Here is a 19,501-nt window from a genome sequence, read left to right as displayed (position 1 = left end):
ACAAGAATTGATGCTGATGGTATAGCAGCTTATTCTGCGTTCGGAGGTATAACTATTACCGCTAGAATTCGGGCGTACCATGACTAAAATGCGGTGTAACCGCAAGAGTAATGACGAAGTTTGGGATGTCGTTTTTTACTTGTGAGATAATTTTTCGTAGGCAGTGTTTGGCTATATAGCGTTAATTTTAAAACGAAACAGTTATGAACCTAGAGAACTTTATAGGTTTAAAAGTTAGTTGAAAGATGAATGACAATTGATCAGTCCGACCGAACAAACAACTTTTTCTGTAAACTATGCATATTTTTGTCTAAGGTTTGATGAATTTTGGTTGTAACTGTATATGTCAGGTACACATAATGATTCCTATCTAGCGTTGCTAACCCCTGAGGCTACTAATGTAAAATCAGCCTTTTTTTATAAAGTTCAATTTCAGAACTTTAACGCATAACTTGAGTAAAATTAAGACTGGGGTACGTTTTTCTGGTGTATTTTTATCGTATTTTCTTCACAGAAATGAATGACAGTGTAACTGAGTAAAGATTGCATTGTTTAACATTTGAGCATTATGGAGGTTTCTTTTTGAGGTTGAATAATAATGACCTGAAAAGCAATTTAAAAATAAGATGTCCACTTGCTTATTGACCAGTGTTCTATTAAACGGGAAGTTTCCATGTTATATCAACATTCGCTAAACATCTACGTTAGATGCATTGCATAAGGGGGAAGTATCTAATTCATCACTTACCACTTGAAGATAAGCAGTCAGGCGCTTTATAAATCGTGTTCGTTGTATTTTTACATTGGCTATAGGTATAGTGGATTGGACTTGGCTTAATATCGCCTTAAAAAATCTATCTTCTTGTTTTCGTGCCTATTCGCTTCGGTAAAGTTACTGTTTACTTTTAGCGGGTTTTATTCAAGTATTTGGTTGAATAGAATTGAGTTGACAAATATTAGTGGTTTGGTTTTTTAAATACTTTCGAATTTATTTACAATTTTTTGAATAGACAGTGTTCCTTTTTTTAGGACGCAGACATATAGTGATAATGTCTATGTTTGAGGTTATTGCTATATTTGATTGGTGTTTTGTTTTTAGTTAAACCGTCATTTGTTGGAGGCTGACTTAAAAACCTAAAATGACGTTTTGTTTGAATTTTACTAACATGGCAAACAAATAAAGAACGTGATTTGAAAAAAATAATTTGTTAATAGTATTGGATCAAAGTATCCTTCAAGATGTTTGCATGGCAGTGGATATTACTTGAATGCCTTTCGTTGCTGGAAGTCATACTGGCCTTATATCTTCTGGTGACGTTTTGCACGGTGCAAATTCACTCACATCGCAACTCTGCTAACGGACAGACACGCCTAGACAAAGTCATGTCGCTATTTATGTTTCTCAGCCTTGCGTTTTCCGCCATCTCGTGCTGTTTTACCCAGGCTTCGATGTGGCTAGGATTCAGCAAATCAAAGTCAGTTTTTTGCGCTGTGTACGCGCACACGGCAACATGGTCCCACTCCGCGTCGCTGTGTTTCTGCTATATATCAATTTGGGTGAAGATCAAACTCTTTTACAAGCACCCAATTATGAACGCGATGCTCACGCCCGGCTACCGACGTCTCTCGGTCATTGTCCTTGTTCTGATTATATCTGAATTTCTCTTTCACGGGTCGAGCTACACAACCCCGTATTATTTCGTTGCCGGCCCAACGTTGGGCTGCACAGCGCTGCTCAAGTCCTCAACTGACCGGGTTAATTACGATCCCCTGATTAGCTTGATCGTGCTGACGTTGTTTGCAATTGCTTGCGCAGTGGTTTTGCCCGGAATGCTGATTTACCCGATGATCAGAAGCGCCCAAACTGCAAGTGATGGCAGTTTAAGGCGCAGAGAGCAGTTGAACCACCGCCTTCTAATTTCCACTGCTGTCTGCGTTATGTCGTTTTTGCTTGCTTCTGTAGTTCTCTGCGCCGTACGCTCAGCCACGCTTTCTGTGTCGAATTTAATTTACGAACTGGTTCTTTTAATTAACAGCGTCGCGTTCGCTTTTTCGTTTTCCAACTGGAAAACCCGTTTGTTTCCTTTCTGCGCTCCGCTTGCTACCGATAAAAACGTACCTAATCAACGCAAGGACGCCCATAACACGCACGCTGTTCTGTGAAACGTACGCACACACTTTGTATTCTTTATAGTTTCTTTTTACCTGTCTAATCGTACTAATATAAACAAGTAATGCTGCTTTTGTGTTTCTAGAACGTTTAAGAAAAATGTACGCTACTTGACATTTTATTCCGAGGCCAATTCCCACATTTTAGACAAAAAGCATCGCGATCCGATACCAATGACGTCATAGCTATGCTTAAACAAACAAAACAGTTCAAATTAAAAAAAAACAAAAAAAAAAACGATTTCAGTACTATGCCTCAACTTGTAATAAAAATAGTGTAAAACTGTAAAGGTATATATTCTCCAGGATGTTAGGCCGAAATTTTGCTTGAGCGTTGAAAAGCTTTATTTGTTAACCTACTATTGTTTGATCGGCACCGATACCACCCTAGTATCGGACGAGTAGCGATACTACCGCTTAGCATCGGGTATCGGCTCCGATCCGATATGATCGGACATACCTAGGACGCTATGTTCAACTGAAACAACTAATTTTACCTCAAATTAGTGCACCCAGCTAAATATTTTGACTTAACAAAACTTCAATCCAGCTTTAATTCAACCTAGGGGAAAGCGACCACCATGACTTTATTTTAGAACTGCTTTCCATTTCTAGGTACATTTGAGTAATTTAGAACATGATGACCTAATATACAAATCGTGGGATTTATCCCGTTCACAATCACGTTTATCATTCAAAGTGCGAGAGTTATTCTTCAACACGAACGCGTTGCGTTTTTAACTTATTTCTTTGGTGGTGTTTTGTACTGAGAAGTAAAATGTAGTTTACCCACTTGAGACTAGTATATATGAACCCATGTATAAGTTGGACAAACTGGCAAACAGAGCGGCAAAAATAAACTCCGAGTAATTACCAACAAAAAAAAGTAACCGGCAGTGTTGTAAGCAAGTCATCTCGAAATTATTTAAGTCCTAGTCAAGTCATTCGTGAAATAACTGAAGTCCAAGTCAAGTCTTTTAAAATAATAACAAGTCAAGTCCCGGTCCAAGTCATCAGTTAATCAAGTCATGTCATTATTAGAGCAAGTCATTTCCAAGTCAAATCACTGATATTAAAATAAAATGATACACTATTAAAATTGGTAAACGCGTCCAAACATAAGCATAAATCAAGTAAAAAAAAACAGCATAGACAATCTAATTGTTTTAAGTGCAAAACTAGAGATAAATAGCGTAATTTTATAAAATAATGGTAAATTAAATAAATAATTTTAATAAGTCATTTGACTTAACGAATTAAGTCAAAGTCAAGTCTTTTGTCAAAAAGACTTAAATCAAGACAAGTATATTTACCGGAGCGACTTAAGTCAAGTCAAGTTGTTTAAAAACTATGACTTAAGTGCACTTAAGTCAAGTGACTGCCTAAAGTCATTACAACACTGTTAACGGGTTAGTTATTAATTGTTTATAATATTCTCCATGTGAGTTTGCTTAACTTGCTTTATAACGCCACTCGGTTGTTCTTTAGATCAGGGTGGTCCAAACCCAGACCCGCGGGCCACATGTGACATCGTTGTTCATGGCCCGCGAAGCACCGTTGAATTATTGTAATGCGTATATATAGTTTAGGGTTTAATCAAAGAAATATAAGTGACCAACGATCAGCAAGCATACTGCAATTGTTTGGTTATGATTACATTTTTTCCGGTTACACTATTAAATAAACCAGATTACTATCGCTTATCAAGTTCGAAGCCAGGGGGTGACAAAGAACGCCCTATTTTAGTGATGTATTGGACCGGTTTGAAAGTCGCACTACGTCCTATATGTGACATTTTATTAAAATGACTGTTTTGCGAATTTATAAGTTATAGTTGTTTTCCGCCTTTAATATGAGCATAACATAAAAATACAGCCCAATATAAATTACTATTTCTGCCACTTCAAAGTAAATGAACGATAAAATATGCCGCGCTTCTGGAAAGTATTGTTTTACAGAAGTGGTTCTCAACCGGGGTGCCCTGGCACTCTGTATATACACTGTTTTACAGGTTTTCACTATGACTAAAGGCTGACGCTCTCCGTGATGCAATTTTAGCCAAATTAATCTAGTTAAAATAATTCGAAATTTTGTCAAATACGCAATTTTTTTAGCGCTTCGCGCGCACCTTTTTGCCAGTCTCGCTGTCACTCCATTCCATTTGCGCACAAGTTCAACCATAGTAGCAAGTTTGTGGACCTTATATGTCCTTCGACGTAACTTTTTGACGATGGTTTGCGGCTTCATCGTTAAACTTTTCGTACCACGACCAAACGAAAATGTAGCCTTTTTTTTTTATCCCGCCAAGAGTATGCAACAAATATTGTGGCCCGCGATGCTGTCAACCTTGGACCACCCTGCTTTAGATAACAGTTGTACGGTTAACTAGTAACATTTGAGAGTTTTCCTCACTGACTGACTCGGCAGGGGCTCCATTAATGGAGCAATTGTGGATATATAGTGCGCTTTGCAGTTATAAGAAAAACATGATTCACAATGTACTTAATACTACTTTGTGAATTATGTTTTATACTTGATCATTTACTCTCGTTGTTTGACCAAAACATATTTTAAAAGGCCAAGCATCATCATCAACAAGTCAAGTCCCGGTCCAAGTCATCAGTTAATCAAGTCATGTCATTATTAGAGCAAGTCATTTCCAAGTCAAATCACTGATATTAAAATAAAATGATACACTATTAAAATTGGTAAACGCGTCCAAACATAAGCATAAATCAAGTAAAAAAAAACAGCATAGACAATCTAATTGTTTTAAGTGCAAAACTAGAGATAAATAGCGTAATTTTATAAAATAATGGTAAATTAAATAAATAATTTTAATAAGTCATTTGACTTAACGAATTAAGTCAAAGTCAAGTCTTTTGTCAAAAAGACTTAAATCAAGACAAGTATATTTACCGGAGCGACTTAAGTCAAGTCAAGTTGTTTAAAAACTATGACTTAAGTGCACTTAAGTCAAGTGACTGACTAAAGTCAACACTGTTAACGGGTTAGTTATTAATTGTTTATAATATTCTCCATGTGAGTTTGCTTAACTTGCTTTATAACGCCACTCGGTTGTTCTTTAGATCAGGGTGGTCCAAACCCAGACCCGCGGGCCACATGTGACATCGTTGTTCATGGCCCGCGAAGCACCGTTGAATTATTGTAATGCGTATATATAGTTTAGGGTTTAATCAAAGAAATATAAGTGACCAACGATCAGCAAGCATACTGCAATTGTTTGGTTATGATTACATTTTTTCCGGTTACACTATTAAATAAACCAGATTACTATCGCTTATCAAGTTCGAAGCCAGGGGGTGACAAAGAACGCCCTATTTTAGTGATGTATTGGACCGGTTTGAAAGTCGCACTACGTCCTATATGTGACATTTTATTAAAATGACTGTTTTGCGAATTTATAAGTTATAGTTGTTTTCCGCCTTTAATATGAGCATAACATAAAAATACAGCCCAATATAAATTACTATTTCTGCCACTTCAAAGTAAATGAACGATAAAATATGCCGCGCTTCTGGAAAGTATTGTTTTACAGAAGTGGTTCTCAACCGGGGTGCCCTGGCACTCTGTATATACACTGTTTTACAGGTTTTCACTATGACTAAAGGCTGACGCTCTCCGTGATGCAATTTTAGCCAAATTAATCTAGTTAAAATAATTCGAAATTTTGTCAAATACGCAATTGTTTTAGCGCTTCGCGCGCACCTTTTTGCCAGTCTCGCTGTCACTCCATTCCATTTGCGCACAAGTTCAACCATAGTAGCAAGTTTGTGGACCTTATATGTCCTTCGACGTAACTTTTTGACGATGGTTTGCGGCTTCATCGTTAAACTTTTCGTACCACGACCAAACGAAAATGTAGCCTTTTTTTTTTATCCCGCCAAGAGTATGCAACAAATATTGTGGCCCGCGATGCTGTCAACCTTGGACCACCCTGCTTTAGATAACAGTTGTACGGTTAACTAGTAACATTTGAGAGTTTTCCTCACTGACTGACTCGGCAGGGGCTCCATTAATGGAGCAATTGTGGATATATAGTGCGCTTTGCAGTTATAAGAAAAACATGATTCACAATGTACTTAATACTACTTTGTGAATTATGTTTTATACTTGATCATTTACTCTCGTTGTTTGACCAAAACATATTTTAAAAGGCCAAGCTGAATTTTTTTACCGCCGCTACTTGATCTAAATGAGTGGAATTTACAGGTAATAAATAACGAAAAAGAAGTTGGATAACTGTCTTATAGACTATTTAAGGATTTATTGTCGTGTATCAGAAGTATTGTTATCCATCGGCGATTAGATTATGATGAGTGTTACAATGCTGTCTTATAGCTCAAGGGTTTCAAGGAGTATTCTAATTAAAATATTTTTATTTGTAATAGAGTTTAAAAATGTCTTAAGTCCCAGTCAAGTCATCAGTTACCCAAGTCGATTTGGAGCGATAAGTCAACTAAAAATAAGAAAAAACAACATGTGTAGCAACCTGACCGTTTTACGTGTCACAACGAGATAAATAAATCAATTTTATAAAAAAATGTTAGAAAAAAACTTTAGTTCAACCCAAGTTATTGACACAATGACTTATTAAGTCCAAGTTAAGTCCTTTGTTCAATATACTTAGGCCAAGTCGAGTCATTTGAAAACAGTAACCTAAAGTAACCTAAATGTCAAGTCAATGACGTGAGTCACTACAACACTGTATTTTAATGGTGAGAATATACATTGCTTTAAAGTACCCGCTTGTCGTTATCTCTGTAATGTTGGGACGCAAAAGGTAAAGTAATACAACAAAACCTTTAAAAATAGTTGTCATCCCACTTAAGTCTGCAGCACCACCTGACGGATTAATGATGATTGAGGTGAAAATATTGCGTCATAATTTGCGCTGATCTATTATGATCGCTTCCGCTAATCACTGACACCAAAGATTGTAAAGCAGAAGCGTGACTTTTGTCCGTTACAAGGGAAGTTTGTCTATTGGCGTGTGTGTTTTGTGTTGCGGTTGAGGAAATCATTTTGTTGACTATGAAATGTAATAGTAGCGTTGTATTACATATAACAGTTGATATTGAAGCGTGTTTGTTTGAGATGAGTAAAACTCATAGTTAAAAACATGAGTAAAAAACAATTCGAATGAATGATTCATTAGAATTAAAGAACTGAGGATATGCAACTTGGCGAAATATATTTTCCTTTAAACAAAACGTCTGATCCTGTTTTTACTCATGTTTTTAACTATATGAGATTTTACTTGTTAACATACGCGTCAGCCGAGCAGTGATCAACTGGCTAAAACCTGCCGCCGATGGTTTTAGATTCTATAAATACACACCGTAATGTTTGAGATGAGGTTCTTTTTGTTGGGTTTGAGATAAGTTTCATTATAAAATCCAGTTTTAACGTAACTTTTTGCCGTCATCTTAAAAAAAAATAAAAAATTGTATGCGTTTCGATACGAACATTTTTCATCGTAGTGGAAAGAAAATTACTTTCACTCCTGCTTATGATCAGAGCACACTTCAAAGTCTGAACAGTACAGCTATTTTTTACAAGCGGAATAAAACTTTTGACTTAAATGTTCAGCTCCTTAACATTACGCTAAATGCGCAATGTTTGCGTTTTGCTATACGGTCGAATATATTGGTTTTCAATAAAATGTTGTTTAGGAAAGTCGATTACTAATAGTTGTAGTACTAATATGGCGGCTCAAAATTTTTCTCTTGTTTAAAGCGGTCATACTTTGTGTACTTATTTGTAGGTATATTTACAGGTGCTGTTTTTTTTGTGTTTTCTTTAGTGGATTGAGTTTGAATATCAGTTAAGGGGTTCACGCAGTGAAAAACGTATAGAACCTCTGCCAACAACTTCTGTACTACGTTCAGTTACTGAGCAAGTTACATGTTTAAAAAAAAATTTCTTTGTTGTAAAGCTGGCCTGAATGTGAAACTATAGTGTCTTCTTCTTCGCCATCAATTTCAAGCAACAAATCTTCAAGAATGGTTGATTCTAGGTGGATATTATTCGAGTGCCTTTCGCTGTTCGGGCTTACATTGGCGCTGTATCTTCTGGGGACATTTTCCTGGGCTGAAATTCGTCTACTTCGCAACCACGAGAGAAAACCAACAAGTTTAGCCAAAGCAACGACTTTGTTTAAGTTCCTCAGTCTTCTTTTTACAACAATAGCGTGCGGCTCGAACCAGATTTCACTGTGGCTCGGATTTCGCGACCAAGGAACGGTAGCGTGCACCGTATACGGGTACATTGTCACCTGGTCGCACAGTCTTTCATTGGGGTGTTGTTTTGTTTCGATTTGGCTCAAGATTAGGCATTTTTACGAACACCCAATCTTGAACGCGATGCTGACGCCTTGCTATCGACGGTTTTCGATCGCTGTCCTTATCATGATCATTTCCGTTTCTCTCTACCACGGTTTGATGTTTACGGTACCATTCCGTTACGTCGGAAACGTAACGTTCGGCTGTACTACGAGATATAAAACCACGTCCAAAGACCACCCGTACAACACTCTGATTGGTCTGATCGTTATGACGTCGTTGGCCATTGTTTGCTCAGCAACTCTTCCGGGAATCCTGGTTTACCCGATGCTTAAAAGCAGAAAAACAGCAAGCGAAGGAACGTTGCGTGCTAGAAAGCAATTAAACCATCGCCTTCTGATCTCCACCGGGGTTTGTGTGATATCTTTTTTGGTCGCATCCATAGTTCTGTGCGTTATACGATCGGACGCCCTTTCTGTGTCCTACTTGATTTATAATTTCATGCTTTTAATCAACAACATCTCGGTGGAATGTTCTTGTTCGGATTGGAGATCTCGCTTGTTTCCCTGCTGCCACCCGGTAGATGTCAGTAAAGAGCGCGTTAATAGCGGCGAAAATCGTTTGCCAGTAAACCATACCAACGTTGTTTAGTAACTGACAACAAAACGTTTTTTTAAATGCACCAATGAAGAATGCGACCTGATTTTCATTATGCATTAGATTTACAAAAAATAAAACGCCAGTTTCGCTGTTGACAACCATTTTATTGCTTATAATTTTTTGTACAAATCTTTTCTATTTTAAACAATTTTATTGAAAACTGCTGAATACTTTGCTTTAACATAAACGCTGTTTAATACAGGGACGAATTTCTTTTTCTTGCGCATGTTTTTGATAAATAACGCTTTTTATCGCCTTTCTCGTGATAAGTAATAGCCTTTTGTTTTGTTATAGACATTTTGTAAATAAAAATTTTAAAACAATTTGGCGCAAAGAGGAGCAATTTGGCGCCTTACACGTATAGCATGTGGTTTGATACCAGTTTTGGAATATCAGTTCTATATAGGGTACAAAATATTTTTTTTATTGTTTTGCTTGAATACGTTAAAACGTTCAACTTTCTATTGTTTTCTAAAATTAAAAAAATTGAAAGTTGTGCGACTTTTTCATATACTCAAAATAAACTGTCGCGTCATTTTCATTTGCTTCCTGGCAGACTCGAATAAACTAAATGAAGTTTTTCGCCTTACGCAACTCGCCCGAAACATCGGGTATTTCCGAATAGCAAGATTCCTCGAAAAGCGTCAAGCGTCTGCTGAAAAAGTTGCCCGAGCATTTCGTGCCTTGCACGAGAGTGATTTCGTAAACTAAAGCGAAAAGCCTGAACAGCAATAACTATACAACGCCCGTAAACGTCTGCAACTGTAAATGTACCTGCGCCTTGTAAAACTCTACTTATTGACATTTGTTATTTGATCCGATTCCTGTTGCTTTGCATGTCGACTTTCGCAGCTGGCAGTTTGACGTCCGCGCGCGCGCCCATTTGACAGCGAACAATCGCCTTTGTTGCCTTACAATGTAAGCTATACGTAACCGGACCAGTTACCTAATAGAAATCTTACTTTTTCCGAAATATTTTTAGCACCTCCTGGCGCATGTTAGGATAAAACGGAAATTATTTATTTTTTATGAATTTTCCGCTGATACGCATCCATTAAACAACTCACATGTTAAATAACTAATTAAAACATTATATAATTATGTATTACATATATACATATCTTGCGGCTATATGTTGAGATGCTAAAATATTTTCCTCAAAGCAACCCCCAATCTACTTTACTCTAATTGAATTTCTTTAAAAAAAAGTATTTTTGGCAGTAGTTAATCGCAACTCAGTGTTTAGCTAATTAGTTAATTTAAATCAGTGTTTAATACGAAGCCTAATTTTAATTTTTTAAATTATCACTTTTTATATCCTGTATACCCCTATTTAACCTACATTTTTAGGGTAAATGTATCAAATGCTAAAATAACAATTTTGTAAAATGTAATTCCAATTAAATTTGGGAAATTACGTCTGAAATGCTTAATCAATGTTATTTATTTTTAAATTTTAACAATAGGCGAAATTCTGAAAACCTAAACAAAAATAACTGTAATCAAAGAAAAGTTTTATCAAACAGAACCGAAATGTCCTAATATTTCTTGGTTAAACAGTCCTAATTGGTTGATTTGTTAAAAAAAACACCGGGTTGATATATAATGAATCAAAATTTGCGAATTTCCGTCCTAACAAATTTTTCCGATAATAATTTAGCCAGCCCTTTTCACTCTGCGAATACGTACTAGGTAGTTCTAGTATGTCCATCCATCCTATATTGTTTAATTCGAGTATTAAATGCGTATTGGACTTCATACCATGCGATGCACTTGTTTAGCTCGTTTTTTTAAACGCGTTTTTATTCGTTTTTGTAGTTGCGCAAGCGTTAATGTATGTTTATGGCTCTCGCTAAAGTCGGGCGAGTAGGTATCAATCAGCCCTCGCCCGAAGCAAATTGCATTGCAAAAAATCCGCACCCTGGAAATACTAAATTTTAAACTTTTTTCTGTTCATCCAATAATTACACTTATTTGAGAAGTATATTTTGTATATTCCATAAATTAACGTATTTTACTAGAAAGCTCATAAAAGCTGATTTGTTTTACTATACCGTTTTACGGTTTGCGTTATCTATATGACTATTCCAGACTGATGCCGATACTTCGTTAAACACTGACCTTAAGTTAAAAAATATGTTTCCTATGGGGTTTAACATAAATGCTTATTAAGCCAATACCGATTATACAAGATGAGACAAGTAATACATCGATAAATATGGACGCTGACCTATAAATTAATGTGCGAAAAATATTGGGTAAATTAATGTGCGAAAAATATTGTTGATAAAAGTGTATTACTACACAAAGTTGTGCAAAAATCGACGAGGATACGGCTCTGAGAGGTTTAAAACCAATGTGACAGATAGGCGTATGGGCGTCAATGGTAGTCAAAGCCTGATGCATTTTTCATCAACCGTCAAACTTTCTGCGTCGAAATTCGAGGATCGCAAGCCCTGTTGTCAAAATCTCGACAGTTGTGTCAGGTTTGCGTTTCCAGGAAATGAGCAGAAAAACTTGTTTATCGACATTCTCATCAGAACTTCGGCTTCTGTAGAGCTCGTCATATTTTCGAACTACTAAACTGTATTAAAGCGTGGATTAACACTTTAAGCGCTAACCGCTATTGTTGCAGAACTAAACCAATGCTTAAAAGTTAATCAGGTCTTAAAAAAAGTTGATCAGTTCTTTAAAGCCTTTATAATTCTCGAAATGACAGAGATTTCCTAAAGTTTCTTCGCACTGTTTTTAGCAATTAAATGAGTATTAGTTTTTCCTGTCAGTTTGCGATTGCTATTGGCCTTTTGCCTTCCCTGTGATCCGACATTGATGTATGTAAGCTTGAGTGTGGCATGGGATAACCTCTACAGAACCTTGTCAATGTCATTGACCCACGTGCTGCTTACGTAATGATGGGTTTGGCCGCGCAGTTCTAGGGTTGGGCTGTACATATCTATGCAGTCATTTTTCCACTATAATACGCCGTGATTAACGTATGGTTCATATTTACTCTACATTTAGACTGGTGGTTTTCAAACTTGGGTCCTGTTAAGCAGTTTAAAGGGGTTTATGCAGCATCTTTACACTTATTGACTGATAAATTATACCGGCGAAGCATATCCTTTATTGATTATTTTTACTGCATGTTTAGGCAGAGGTTATATATAGGAGTTAACAGTAAATACTTTGCGATTTGAATGTACACGAGTTGAAACGCCTTGATGAATAATATAATCGCTGTTCTAGTACTATCACAAAACAGTAAACACCATTTTCAAAGCATTTGTTTAGTCAGACATAACTTGTCTGTACATCTTTATTGGTGCCAGGTGTTTTTTCGAAATGTGACGAGAAAATTGTGTGGAAAAAATGTAGTGATTTGATTTGCTATAACTTGATACAAGTTGCATGTAAGAATAATAAATGAAAGAAGTAAAAAGCGATGACATAATAGGGAAAAGAAACGATAGGACATGATGGCTTAAACATCGAAAATAAAATTACTCACAACATTAACAGTACATTGTGCAACTGATTTTTTTATGTTGTGATAACGAAAAAGTGACGCCTTGAACGATTTCGGTTAAATTTTTTACTTTTGCTGATTGTAAAACCTTGATCGCATGCCGAATATTCAAATCTTCCAATTTCTAAGATCAACAAATCAAAAAAACTAGCAAAACTAAAAGAAAAAGTCCTTGGAAAATCAGAAACTGCGAAAACGTGATTGCCAGATGGAACTTATAGAAATCATAAAAAATACGCTACATGTGCAACACCGAACACAAGGTGGCGATAAAGAGGTGCACCATGTACGGTTAGAAATTGAAATATCTCACAGTGACTCGAGGTATTCATGTATACAGCCGAACAACTAAAGAAAAGTAAAAAGCAGATGTAACAAATCTACAATGAAATGATTGACAATTAAATTTATGGCTGTAGTTTCTGTTCACTTCAAACCTTAAAAATGGGATTATTTCTAAAAAAAGGAAATTGCCCAAATTGGAATATCAATTCTTGACTAAATATGCTAAAATAAATTCCAGCAAGGTATTTAAATGTCTGAGTATTACAATGCTTGAAAAAAGGAAGCGATTTTAGACAGTTCAGTGTTTTTCGTAGGTTTTTTTTGATTTTTTGCCGGCAGAGAAAACTTCGCAAATAACTGCTGCTTGGGATAAATATGTTTTGGCTTTTTGAAAGAAAAACGTTGATTTGCATAACAAGGCCATACAGGGCTAGTGGGCGAACAATTTCGCATTATTTTTGCTGCTTCTTTTTCGTGCAATGACGTAATACAGGTTGCTTTCTGACGTGTACCTCGCCCTGTTTGGGTTACGTTTTAAATTGGTGGACCGACATTTTGTTTCAATTTGTTTCACGACTGTTTTTCGTGTTTTTTTTTGTTCTTTTTTTATAGTTTGCCAAAGTATTTATTTTTACCAATTTTTTCCCTAATTTCTTTATGCGGGAAATTGTGCAAACACTTGGTGAAACTTTCTATCAGATAATTTTTAGAAAGGTTAAAAACTTATGGGTTTTAATACTAGGAATGTCCGATAATATCGGATCAAAGCTGAACCCCGATGACATGTGTTAGTACTTATACTCGTCCGATACTAGGGTGGTTTCGCTGCCGGTGCGACACCAAATTAATATGCAAATTTTCAACCATGATTTGCTATTAAACGCAGCGATTCACTCTTTGAAAGATTAATTTACCAAAAAAACAGTACCTTAATGGCCTAATAAACTGAAAAAAAGAATTGCTCCTTTAAATTCATGTTTTTTGTTTGCTTGAGGATAGTGATGACGTAAATATTGGTATCGATATAAAATGTCAAACTTCGGACACCCCTACATAATACATTCAGATATCGACGTACATTAGCGATGCTGTTACTAGGAAAGATTGTTTGGGGTTTTGAAATTTTGTACTTTATGTTGGACGAATGCTTAAAGGTAACATACAACAACCTTCACAATTCTTCGCAAATTGGAATGCGATCGGCAAGGTTGGACTCTAGAAATAGATAAAAAGCGAACGAGGATCGTGCGTGGCAAGTGTCAGAAGGAAAACAACAGCAGAAAAATAGTCGACAGACATTTAAAAGCGATGTCGTGAAATGAAAATAGCAACGACAAAAAGCGAATATGTCGAGAATAAATAAAGCATTCGGAGCGCCTCGGGCCAAAGCGATGGGAAATCCCCCGACTCGTGTCGAGCGGAACCGAGTGCGCTAGGGCGGCCGGCGAGCGTCGTGCCACCAGTTGGTCACGAGTCGGCCATATTTGGTCCGGCGCGGCGGTAAACAAACGGCGCGTCGCGTGACTCACCGCACTTCGGTGTAACGAGCATTATGATTACGGTAAAACGGTCGTAAAAAAGAAGGGCGAATGAGATCCTAGATCCAGATCGGCGTCGCAATTTCGCGACATACCTCGGGTGTGACGTCATCAATAGTTGGCGAAAACAAAACGTATCGACTTTGAACTTTTGCGGGCTGGTGCTCTTTCTCCCCAATGGCATTTTGCTCAGACTTTGCGTCCCGTCAATTTCGTGTCCTTACAGTCGTTTCTTCAGTTGCCGGTCATTTTCTGCACGGGCGAGAATTCAGCTGACGTCACTAGCGATTACGTCACACCCTGCTCTCGCTTTCGTCGAGCGACTGGACGTCGAAGAAGGATTCCTCCAGAAGCCAGTAGGTGGTGAGCATTCCCTTGCCTTTCATGGGAACTTCTCCGCGCAGTTGCAGTTTAAAACACTGGAAGCGATCGAGAAGACGCTTGGTTGGTTGCGAAACGTGGATTGCCAAAGCTGCAATAAGAAACAAAGCGCCGTTACAATTAGGTTGATGCTTTAAGGAGCCCTTAAGGCATCGGTTCTTAACTTGTGGTACACGTATACTGCTATAGAAGTGATCTTGTGCGTATAGTTTCGGAAAGTTATCACAAGTGTGAGACGGCTGCGGCTGTCGTAAGTTATTTTTTATCTTCGCCGCATTGAATCACAATAATAATCTAAAGTCTTCTTTTTAAATCTTTTCAACCAATGTTGTGCAGTTTAGCTGGCTGTTGTGCTGGCGGACTTAAAACATACAACATTGAATAAACCTAATTTCATTTTCTTTAAGTGGTAAAAAAAATAATTGCACAACAAAGCGATTTGATTTGAAAACAGCTTGCGAAATTACGCTTTGCTGTGCACACAAACAACAATTGGTTGCACTTGAACATTCTCCATCATTGCCGTATTGTCAGCTTGGCAAAAAAAAACTCATTGATTTTTACGACCGACAAAAGTTGCCCCAGACTTGAGCATTGCGATCCAAACTTTTACAAGTTTATGACAAACTGTTGCGAATTTAATGCTTTCTATTTATAGTGCATTTAAGTTCTCGATGGCCTTACCCTTTTGACCTTTCAAACACAAGTCGTTACGCTACGTTTGGTGTGTTTAAAATTACAAAAGCCGCGTGACTGAAGTTAACGAACGGAACAGCGAAGTGCCTGTAGGTTTCCATGTATGTGTATTTTGCGGTCTTGCCTTTCGCGCACGTGCATTTCATATTAGGCTTAACGAGTAATCCGAGGATGCTTTCTCAAAGCAAATTCCTCAATGGGCAACTTTTAAAGTTTAAGATTAGATGTGTTACGTAAATTTGAATTTCTCCTCAATTTAGATTGTTGCTGTCTAGGCAGTTTAATTAAGTTCACAAAAGGGTCAGTTAGGGATGTAGCCTAATGCAATATTGAGCAACGGAATGGGATACACGAGATATAATCACATTTTAAAATTCGTGTCACTTCATGGTATTGTCTGATTTTACTTGAAAGAATAAGTTTCTAACTACTGAAAAGAGAAATGCCTGCATTAAGTTGCACGACGATGAATTGGACTTTTATCAGTGCCACAGCGGCCAAACCAAACATTAAATTCTTCGAAAACCTCTTTCAACCGACCAATGACTTGTTTTTATGAGATCTAATCACCAATTTAGGCCTATCGGTGTTTTCTGTCTATTATTTCTACGCCAGAATGTCAAAAACAGGCTGCGGGCGAAATTGACTGGTCGGATCGGTTTAAAACATCGCATTTTAAAAGCTTTTCTCCACATTTGCGGTTAATGAACGGTGAAAAACATGTTGTTTTTTTTTACAAGAACATAAATGTGCAAATAGTCTAATTTAAAACCGTGACAAGTTTATATACTACAAATGCAGTCTAGATTTTCTTAAGGTGGATTTGTTTCAAAATCAAAATGTTATTCATTCGAAAATGTCAATTCTACAAGCCCGCGAGAAAAAAATGTATTTCAAAAGTTGTCGACGCAATTTCTAACTAAATTTTGGTGAAGTTGTAAATTGAACCGCGTTTATCAAGGTTACTACTGTTTTGTCCCATCAAGTACTTTAGACTTCCTTCTTGTAATGATAAAAATTAAGGTAATAAAATTCAACACAAAATGGTAATATCCGGCCCGCAATCTTTAGAGACAATCCGGCTCTTCAGAAAAAAGTTTGGAAAAAAAAGTCCTGTTCTAGGCGATCGTGTAAATGAAACTTTTAAAGTTTAAAATGCTTTACTTACGAAGTCCGCTCGATTCCATCCTTGAAGCAGTGTTGACCGTATCACCAAACAAACAATATCTTGGCATCTTCAAACCGACCACACCGGCACAACAAGGTCCTGTACATAAGGATACATTTAAGCCACCTTGTTAGAGTCATTACTAGTATAACAAACCCCCTTTTGTTTAAATTATAAGGTATGATCTATATTTTATTATTGGATAAACAACAGAAGTTTTGTATTAATTTGCACTTAACAGAACACAAAAATAAAACAAACGAAAAGTATAGATGCTATACTTTTGCTTTTCAGCGTTTCAAGGTAAAATCTTATGTAATTGTTAAATTATCCCTTTGAGGGTGATAACCCGTGGGTACCACTGATTTTAGCGGGGTTTGACAATAAATACTGTATGTAACTGGATAGCGTTTAATAAAGCAATAAGTTAGGTAAAAAATAGCAGAAAAACTCGACTTAAACACACTGTTAAACTAAAATAATAAGGTATGCATAATTGGGACTTTTCATATCAAACAATTTACATTAAGGCCAGTTCGTTGAAAAATGCTTTTCCACTGGTTTACAGCATTAAGTTAACTTGGCGATTTAAAAATCCCGGTTTTCATAAACGCCGACACACTCCCAACTCGCAAAAAAACACAATCCACACACGAACCGGTGTGAATGCCGATCCTGAGTTTGAGCTGATCAGCGGGTCGGTGACGTATCTTGAAGTTGTTGACCGCCTTGAGCAGAGCGAGGGCTGTTCGCGCGATCTCGGCTGCGTGCCTTATTCCGTTGTGCACCGGCAGGCCCGACACCATCATGTAGGCGTCTCCTATCGTCTCAACCTGTAAGCGACACAGAGTTATTACACTCGGTTCGTTTTGAGTCGCATGCTTAGAAGGATTTAATTTGGGCTTGAACAGGATGTTATGCTTGTATTTTTTATGTAAAGTTGGGAATATTTAATTTACCTTTTTTTGTACGCCGAGTGGTTGAAGGTGAATACAAAACCATGTTTTCGTAAAACTTTTTTTTTAAAAACCGCCGTTAAAGTGATGTTTAGCAATTAAGTGTTCAGGGGCAGCATATAACATAATTTCCCAAATTTCACCCTTAAAAAACACTTCCTATTTAAAAAAATAAAAATGAAACAAGGGTGTATTAAACCAGAATTTAAAACCATGCCGTAACAAGAGCATAGCATGTCAATTCATTGCCAAAACCAACATCTAAAAGCTTTAAACTATGCCCCATTCAGGTTGTAATAAATCACCGTTTGAGAACAACTACCGTAACAGAAATATAGAACATCAAGTCATTCGTAAAACAATCACTCGTAAAACTTTAAATTAACTTCTTCGAACGGTCCAACAAACCAGTCCATTTAAAGAAACAACCGCCGTAAAAAGTCACAATCTCGCACCTTATAAACGTCGAAGTTGTCGATGATGGCGTCGAAGCATGTGTAGAGATCATTCAGCAAACTGACGATGTCCATTGGGTTGGAGGCAGCCGAGAGGGACGTAAAACCGACGATGTCCGAGAAACAGATTGTGACGCTTTCGAACGCTTCGGCGGGCACCGAGTCGCCACGCTTCAGTCGGTCGACCACCGGACTGTAACCAAATTGGAAAATATTTTTGTTATCCGTGCAATACATGGCCAATGTGGTTTGGGCTTTAGGCAGCAAACGTTACAAAAACTTTGGAGCATAATGGTTGAAGGTTGTAGTAAGACCTAGTAAGAATATCAAATCCCATACAAAAGTATAGGTATCACTTTGAACGTTTCGAATAACTCTTTATATTTTGAAAATGAATATAGAGTTATTCGAAACGTTTCAAATAATACCTACCTCTGTATGGACTTTAAAATTCTCACTTATACGTAACAATAATTAACGTTATTTCAAGGGGTGTATTTCAGGTAGAAAAAAGCATAGTGTAATTTGTAGGTTATGAACCAAATGAATGTTTGGGTATTTTCTTGTTGAGGTTATTACCGTAAGTGTATTGTTGACAAATAGGCCCACAATTGCTCGGTTAAGGCTGTTTTTGACAATACAATGCTGCGCCCGATTAAATGGTAAAAATAAACGTTTGTGTAATGTCCCTCGTAAACTCACACGGGCAGCATTTGGTAGAGTAGATCGTCAGCCTTCTGCTTTTCTTCCAAGTAAGCTGCCGTTCTTTCTTCAACCAAACCTTCCAGGTTGATAGCGTACTGTTCCATACGATGGAGAAGGTTCTCAACCAGATTGCCAGGGTTGTCTCTGTACATAAACAGTGGTCTTTAACACCCTTTCTGTGCAGTATAGCTTTGGCTGAGCTACAGTACAATTTTTTTCACCCAAATAGTTTTAATTTTGTAAAAATCGCTTATATGAACGTTTAAAGTCAATGTTGCAGACAGCAGTATGCAAGTCAGATAAATGTGGGTTTAAATAACAAAAAAAATAAAGTCGAACAGGGTAAACAGATCCCTAAAATCGAATAATGTGAATCTTTTGGCTAACTTTGGTTTGTAAAGAGGGCTCTTAAATCCATGAAAAACAGCATGACACCAATATCATATATACGGCTTTTGAAACTATTTAGAAAAACGTTAAGTTCTGATTAACAAAAGGAAGTGAAAAATACGTAAAATTATTTTTTGATTTAAACCCGAAACATTGTTTCGTTTTTCAGGTGATAACAATAACGCATAGACTTTTAGACGAGCTACGAGTTGATTTGAGTCCAGTGTCAATCTTCTATTAATAATCAATTATATAAATTTTGCATAG

At 37.0% G+C, this 19,501-nt stretch overlaps 2 protein-coding genes across 2 annotated transcripts in view; one reads left to right on the top strand and one right to left on the bottom strand.

Annotated features, from left to right (window-relative positions):
* The first annotated feature begins 1,114 nt into the window (after positions 1–1,114).
* On the top strand, positions 1,115–2,325 carry LOC146133624 (uncharacterized). The gene has a single exon (XM_083397449.1). It carries the CDS (start codon positions 1,240–1,242, stop codon positions 2,161–2,163), a length of 924 nt encoding a protein of 307 aa, XP_083253575.1. The 5' UTR covers positions 1,115–1,239; the 3' UTR covers positions 2,164–2,325.
* Positions 2,326–13,266: 10,941 nt separating this feature from the next.
* The window catches only part of LOC146133623 (atrial natriuretic peptide receptor 1-like), a 57,094-nt gene continuing 50,859 nt past the window's right edge, over positions 13,267–19,501 (bottom strand). Inside the window, exons 19-23 of the mRNA XM_083396984.1 lie at positions 18,842–18,988; positions 18,140–18,332; positions 17,387–17,561; positions 16,729–16,827; positions 13,267–14,955 (exon numbers count right to left, since the gene is read on the bottom strand). Coding sequence (XP_083253110.1) covers positions 14,777–14,955; positions 16,729–16,827; positions 17,387–17,561; positions 18,140–18,332; positions 18,842–18,988 — 793 coding nt within the window. The 3' untranslated portion in view covers positions 13,267–14,776. The remainder of the gene's footprint in view (positions 14,956–16,728; positions 16,828–17,386; positions 17,562–18,139; positions 18,333–18,841; positions 18,989–19,501) is intronic.

This window comes from Ascidiella aspersa, chromosome 9 (assembly GCF_963924565.1).
Source record: "Ascidiella aspersa chromosome 9, kaAscAspe10.2, whole genome shotgun sequence".
Taxonomy (NCBI): domain Eukaryota; kingdom Metazoa; phylum Chordata; class Ascidiacea; order Phlebobranchia; family Ascidiidae; genus Ascidiella; species Ascidiella aspersa.
The sequence above is the reverse complement of the archived record's forward strand: the minus strand, read 5'-3'. Positions and strand labels throughout refer to the sequence as shown.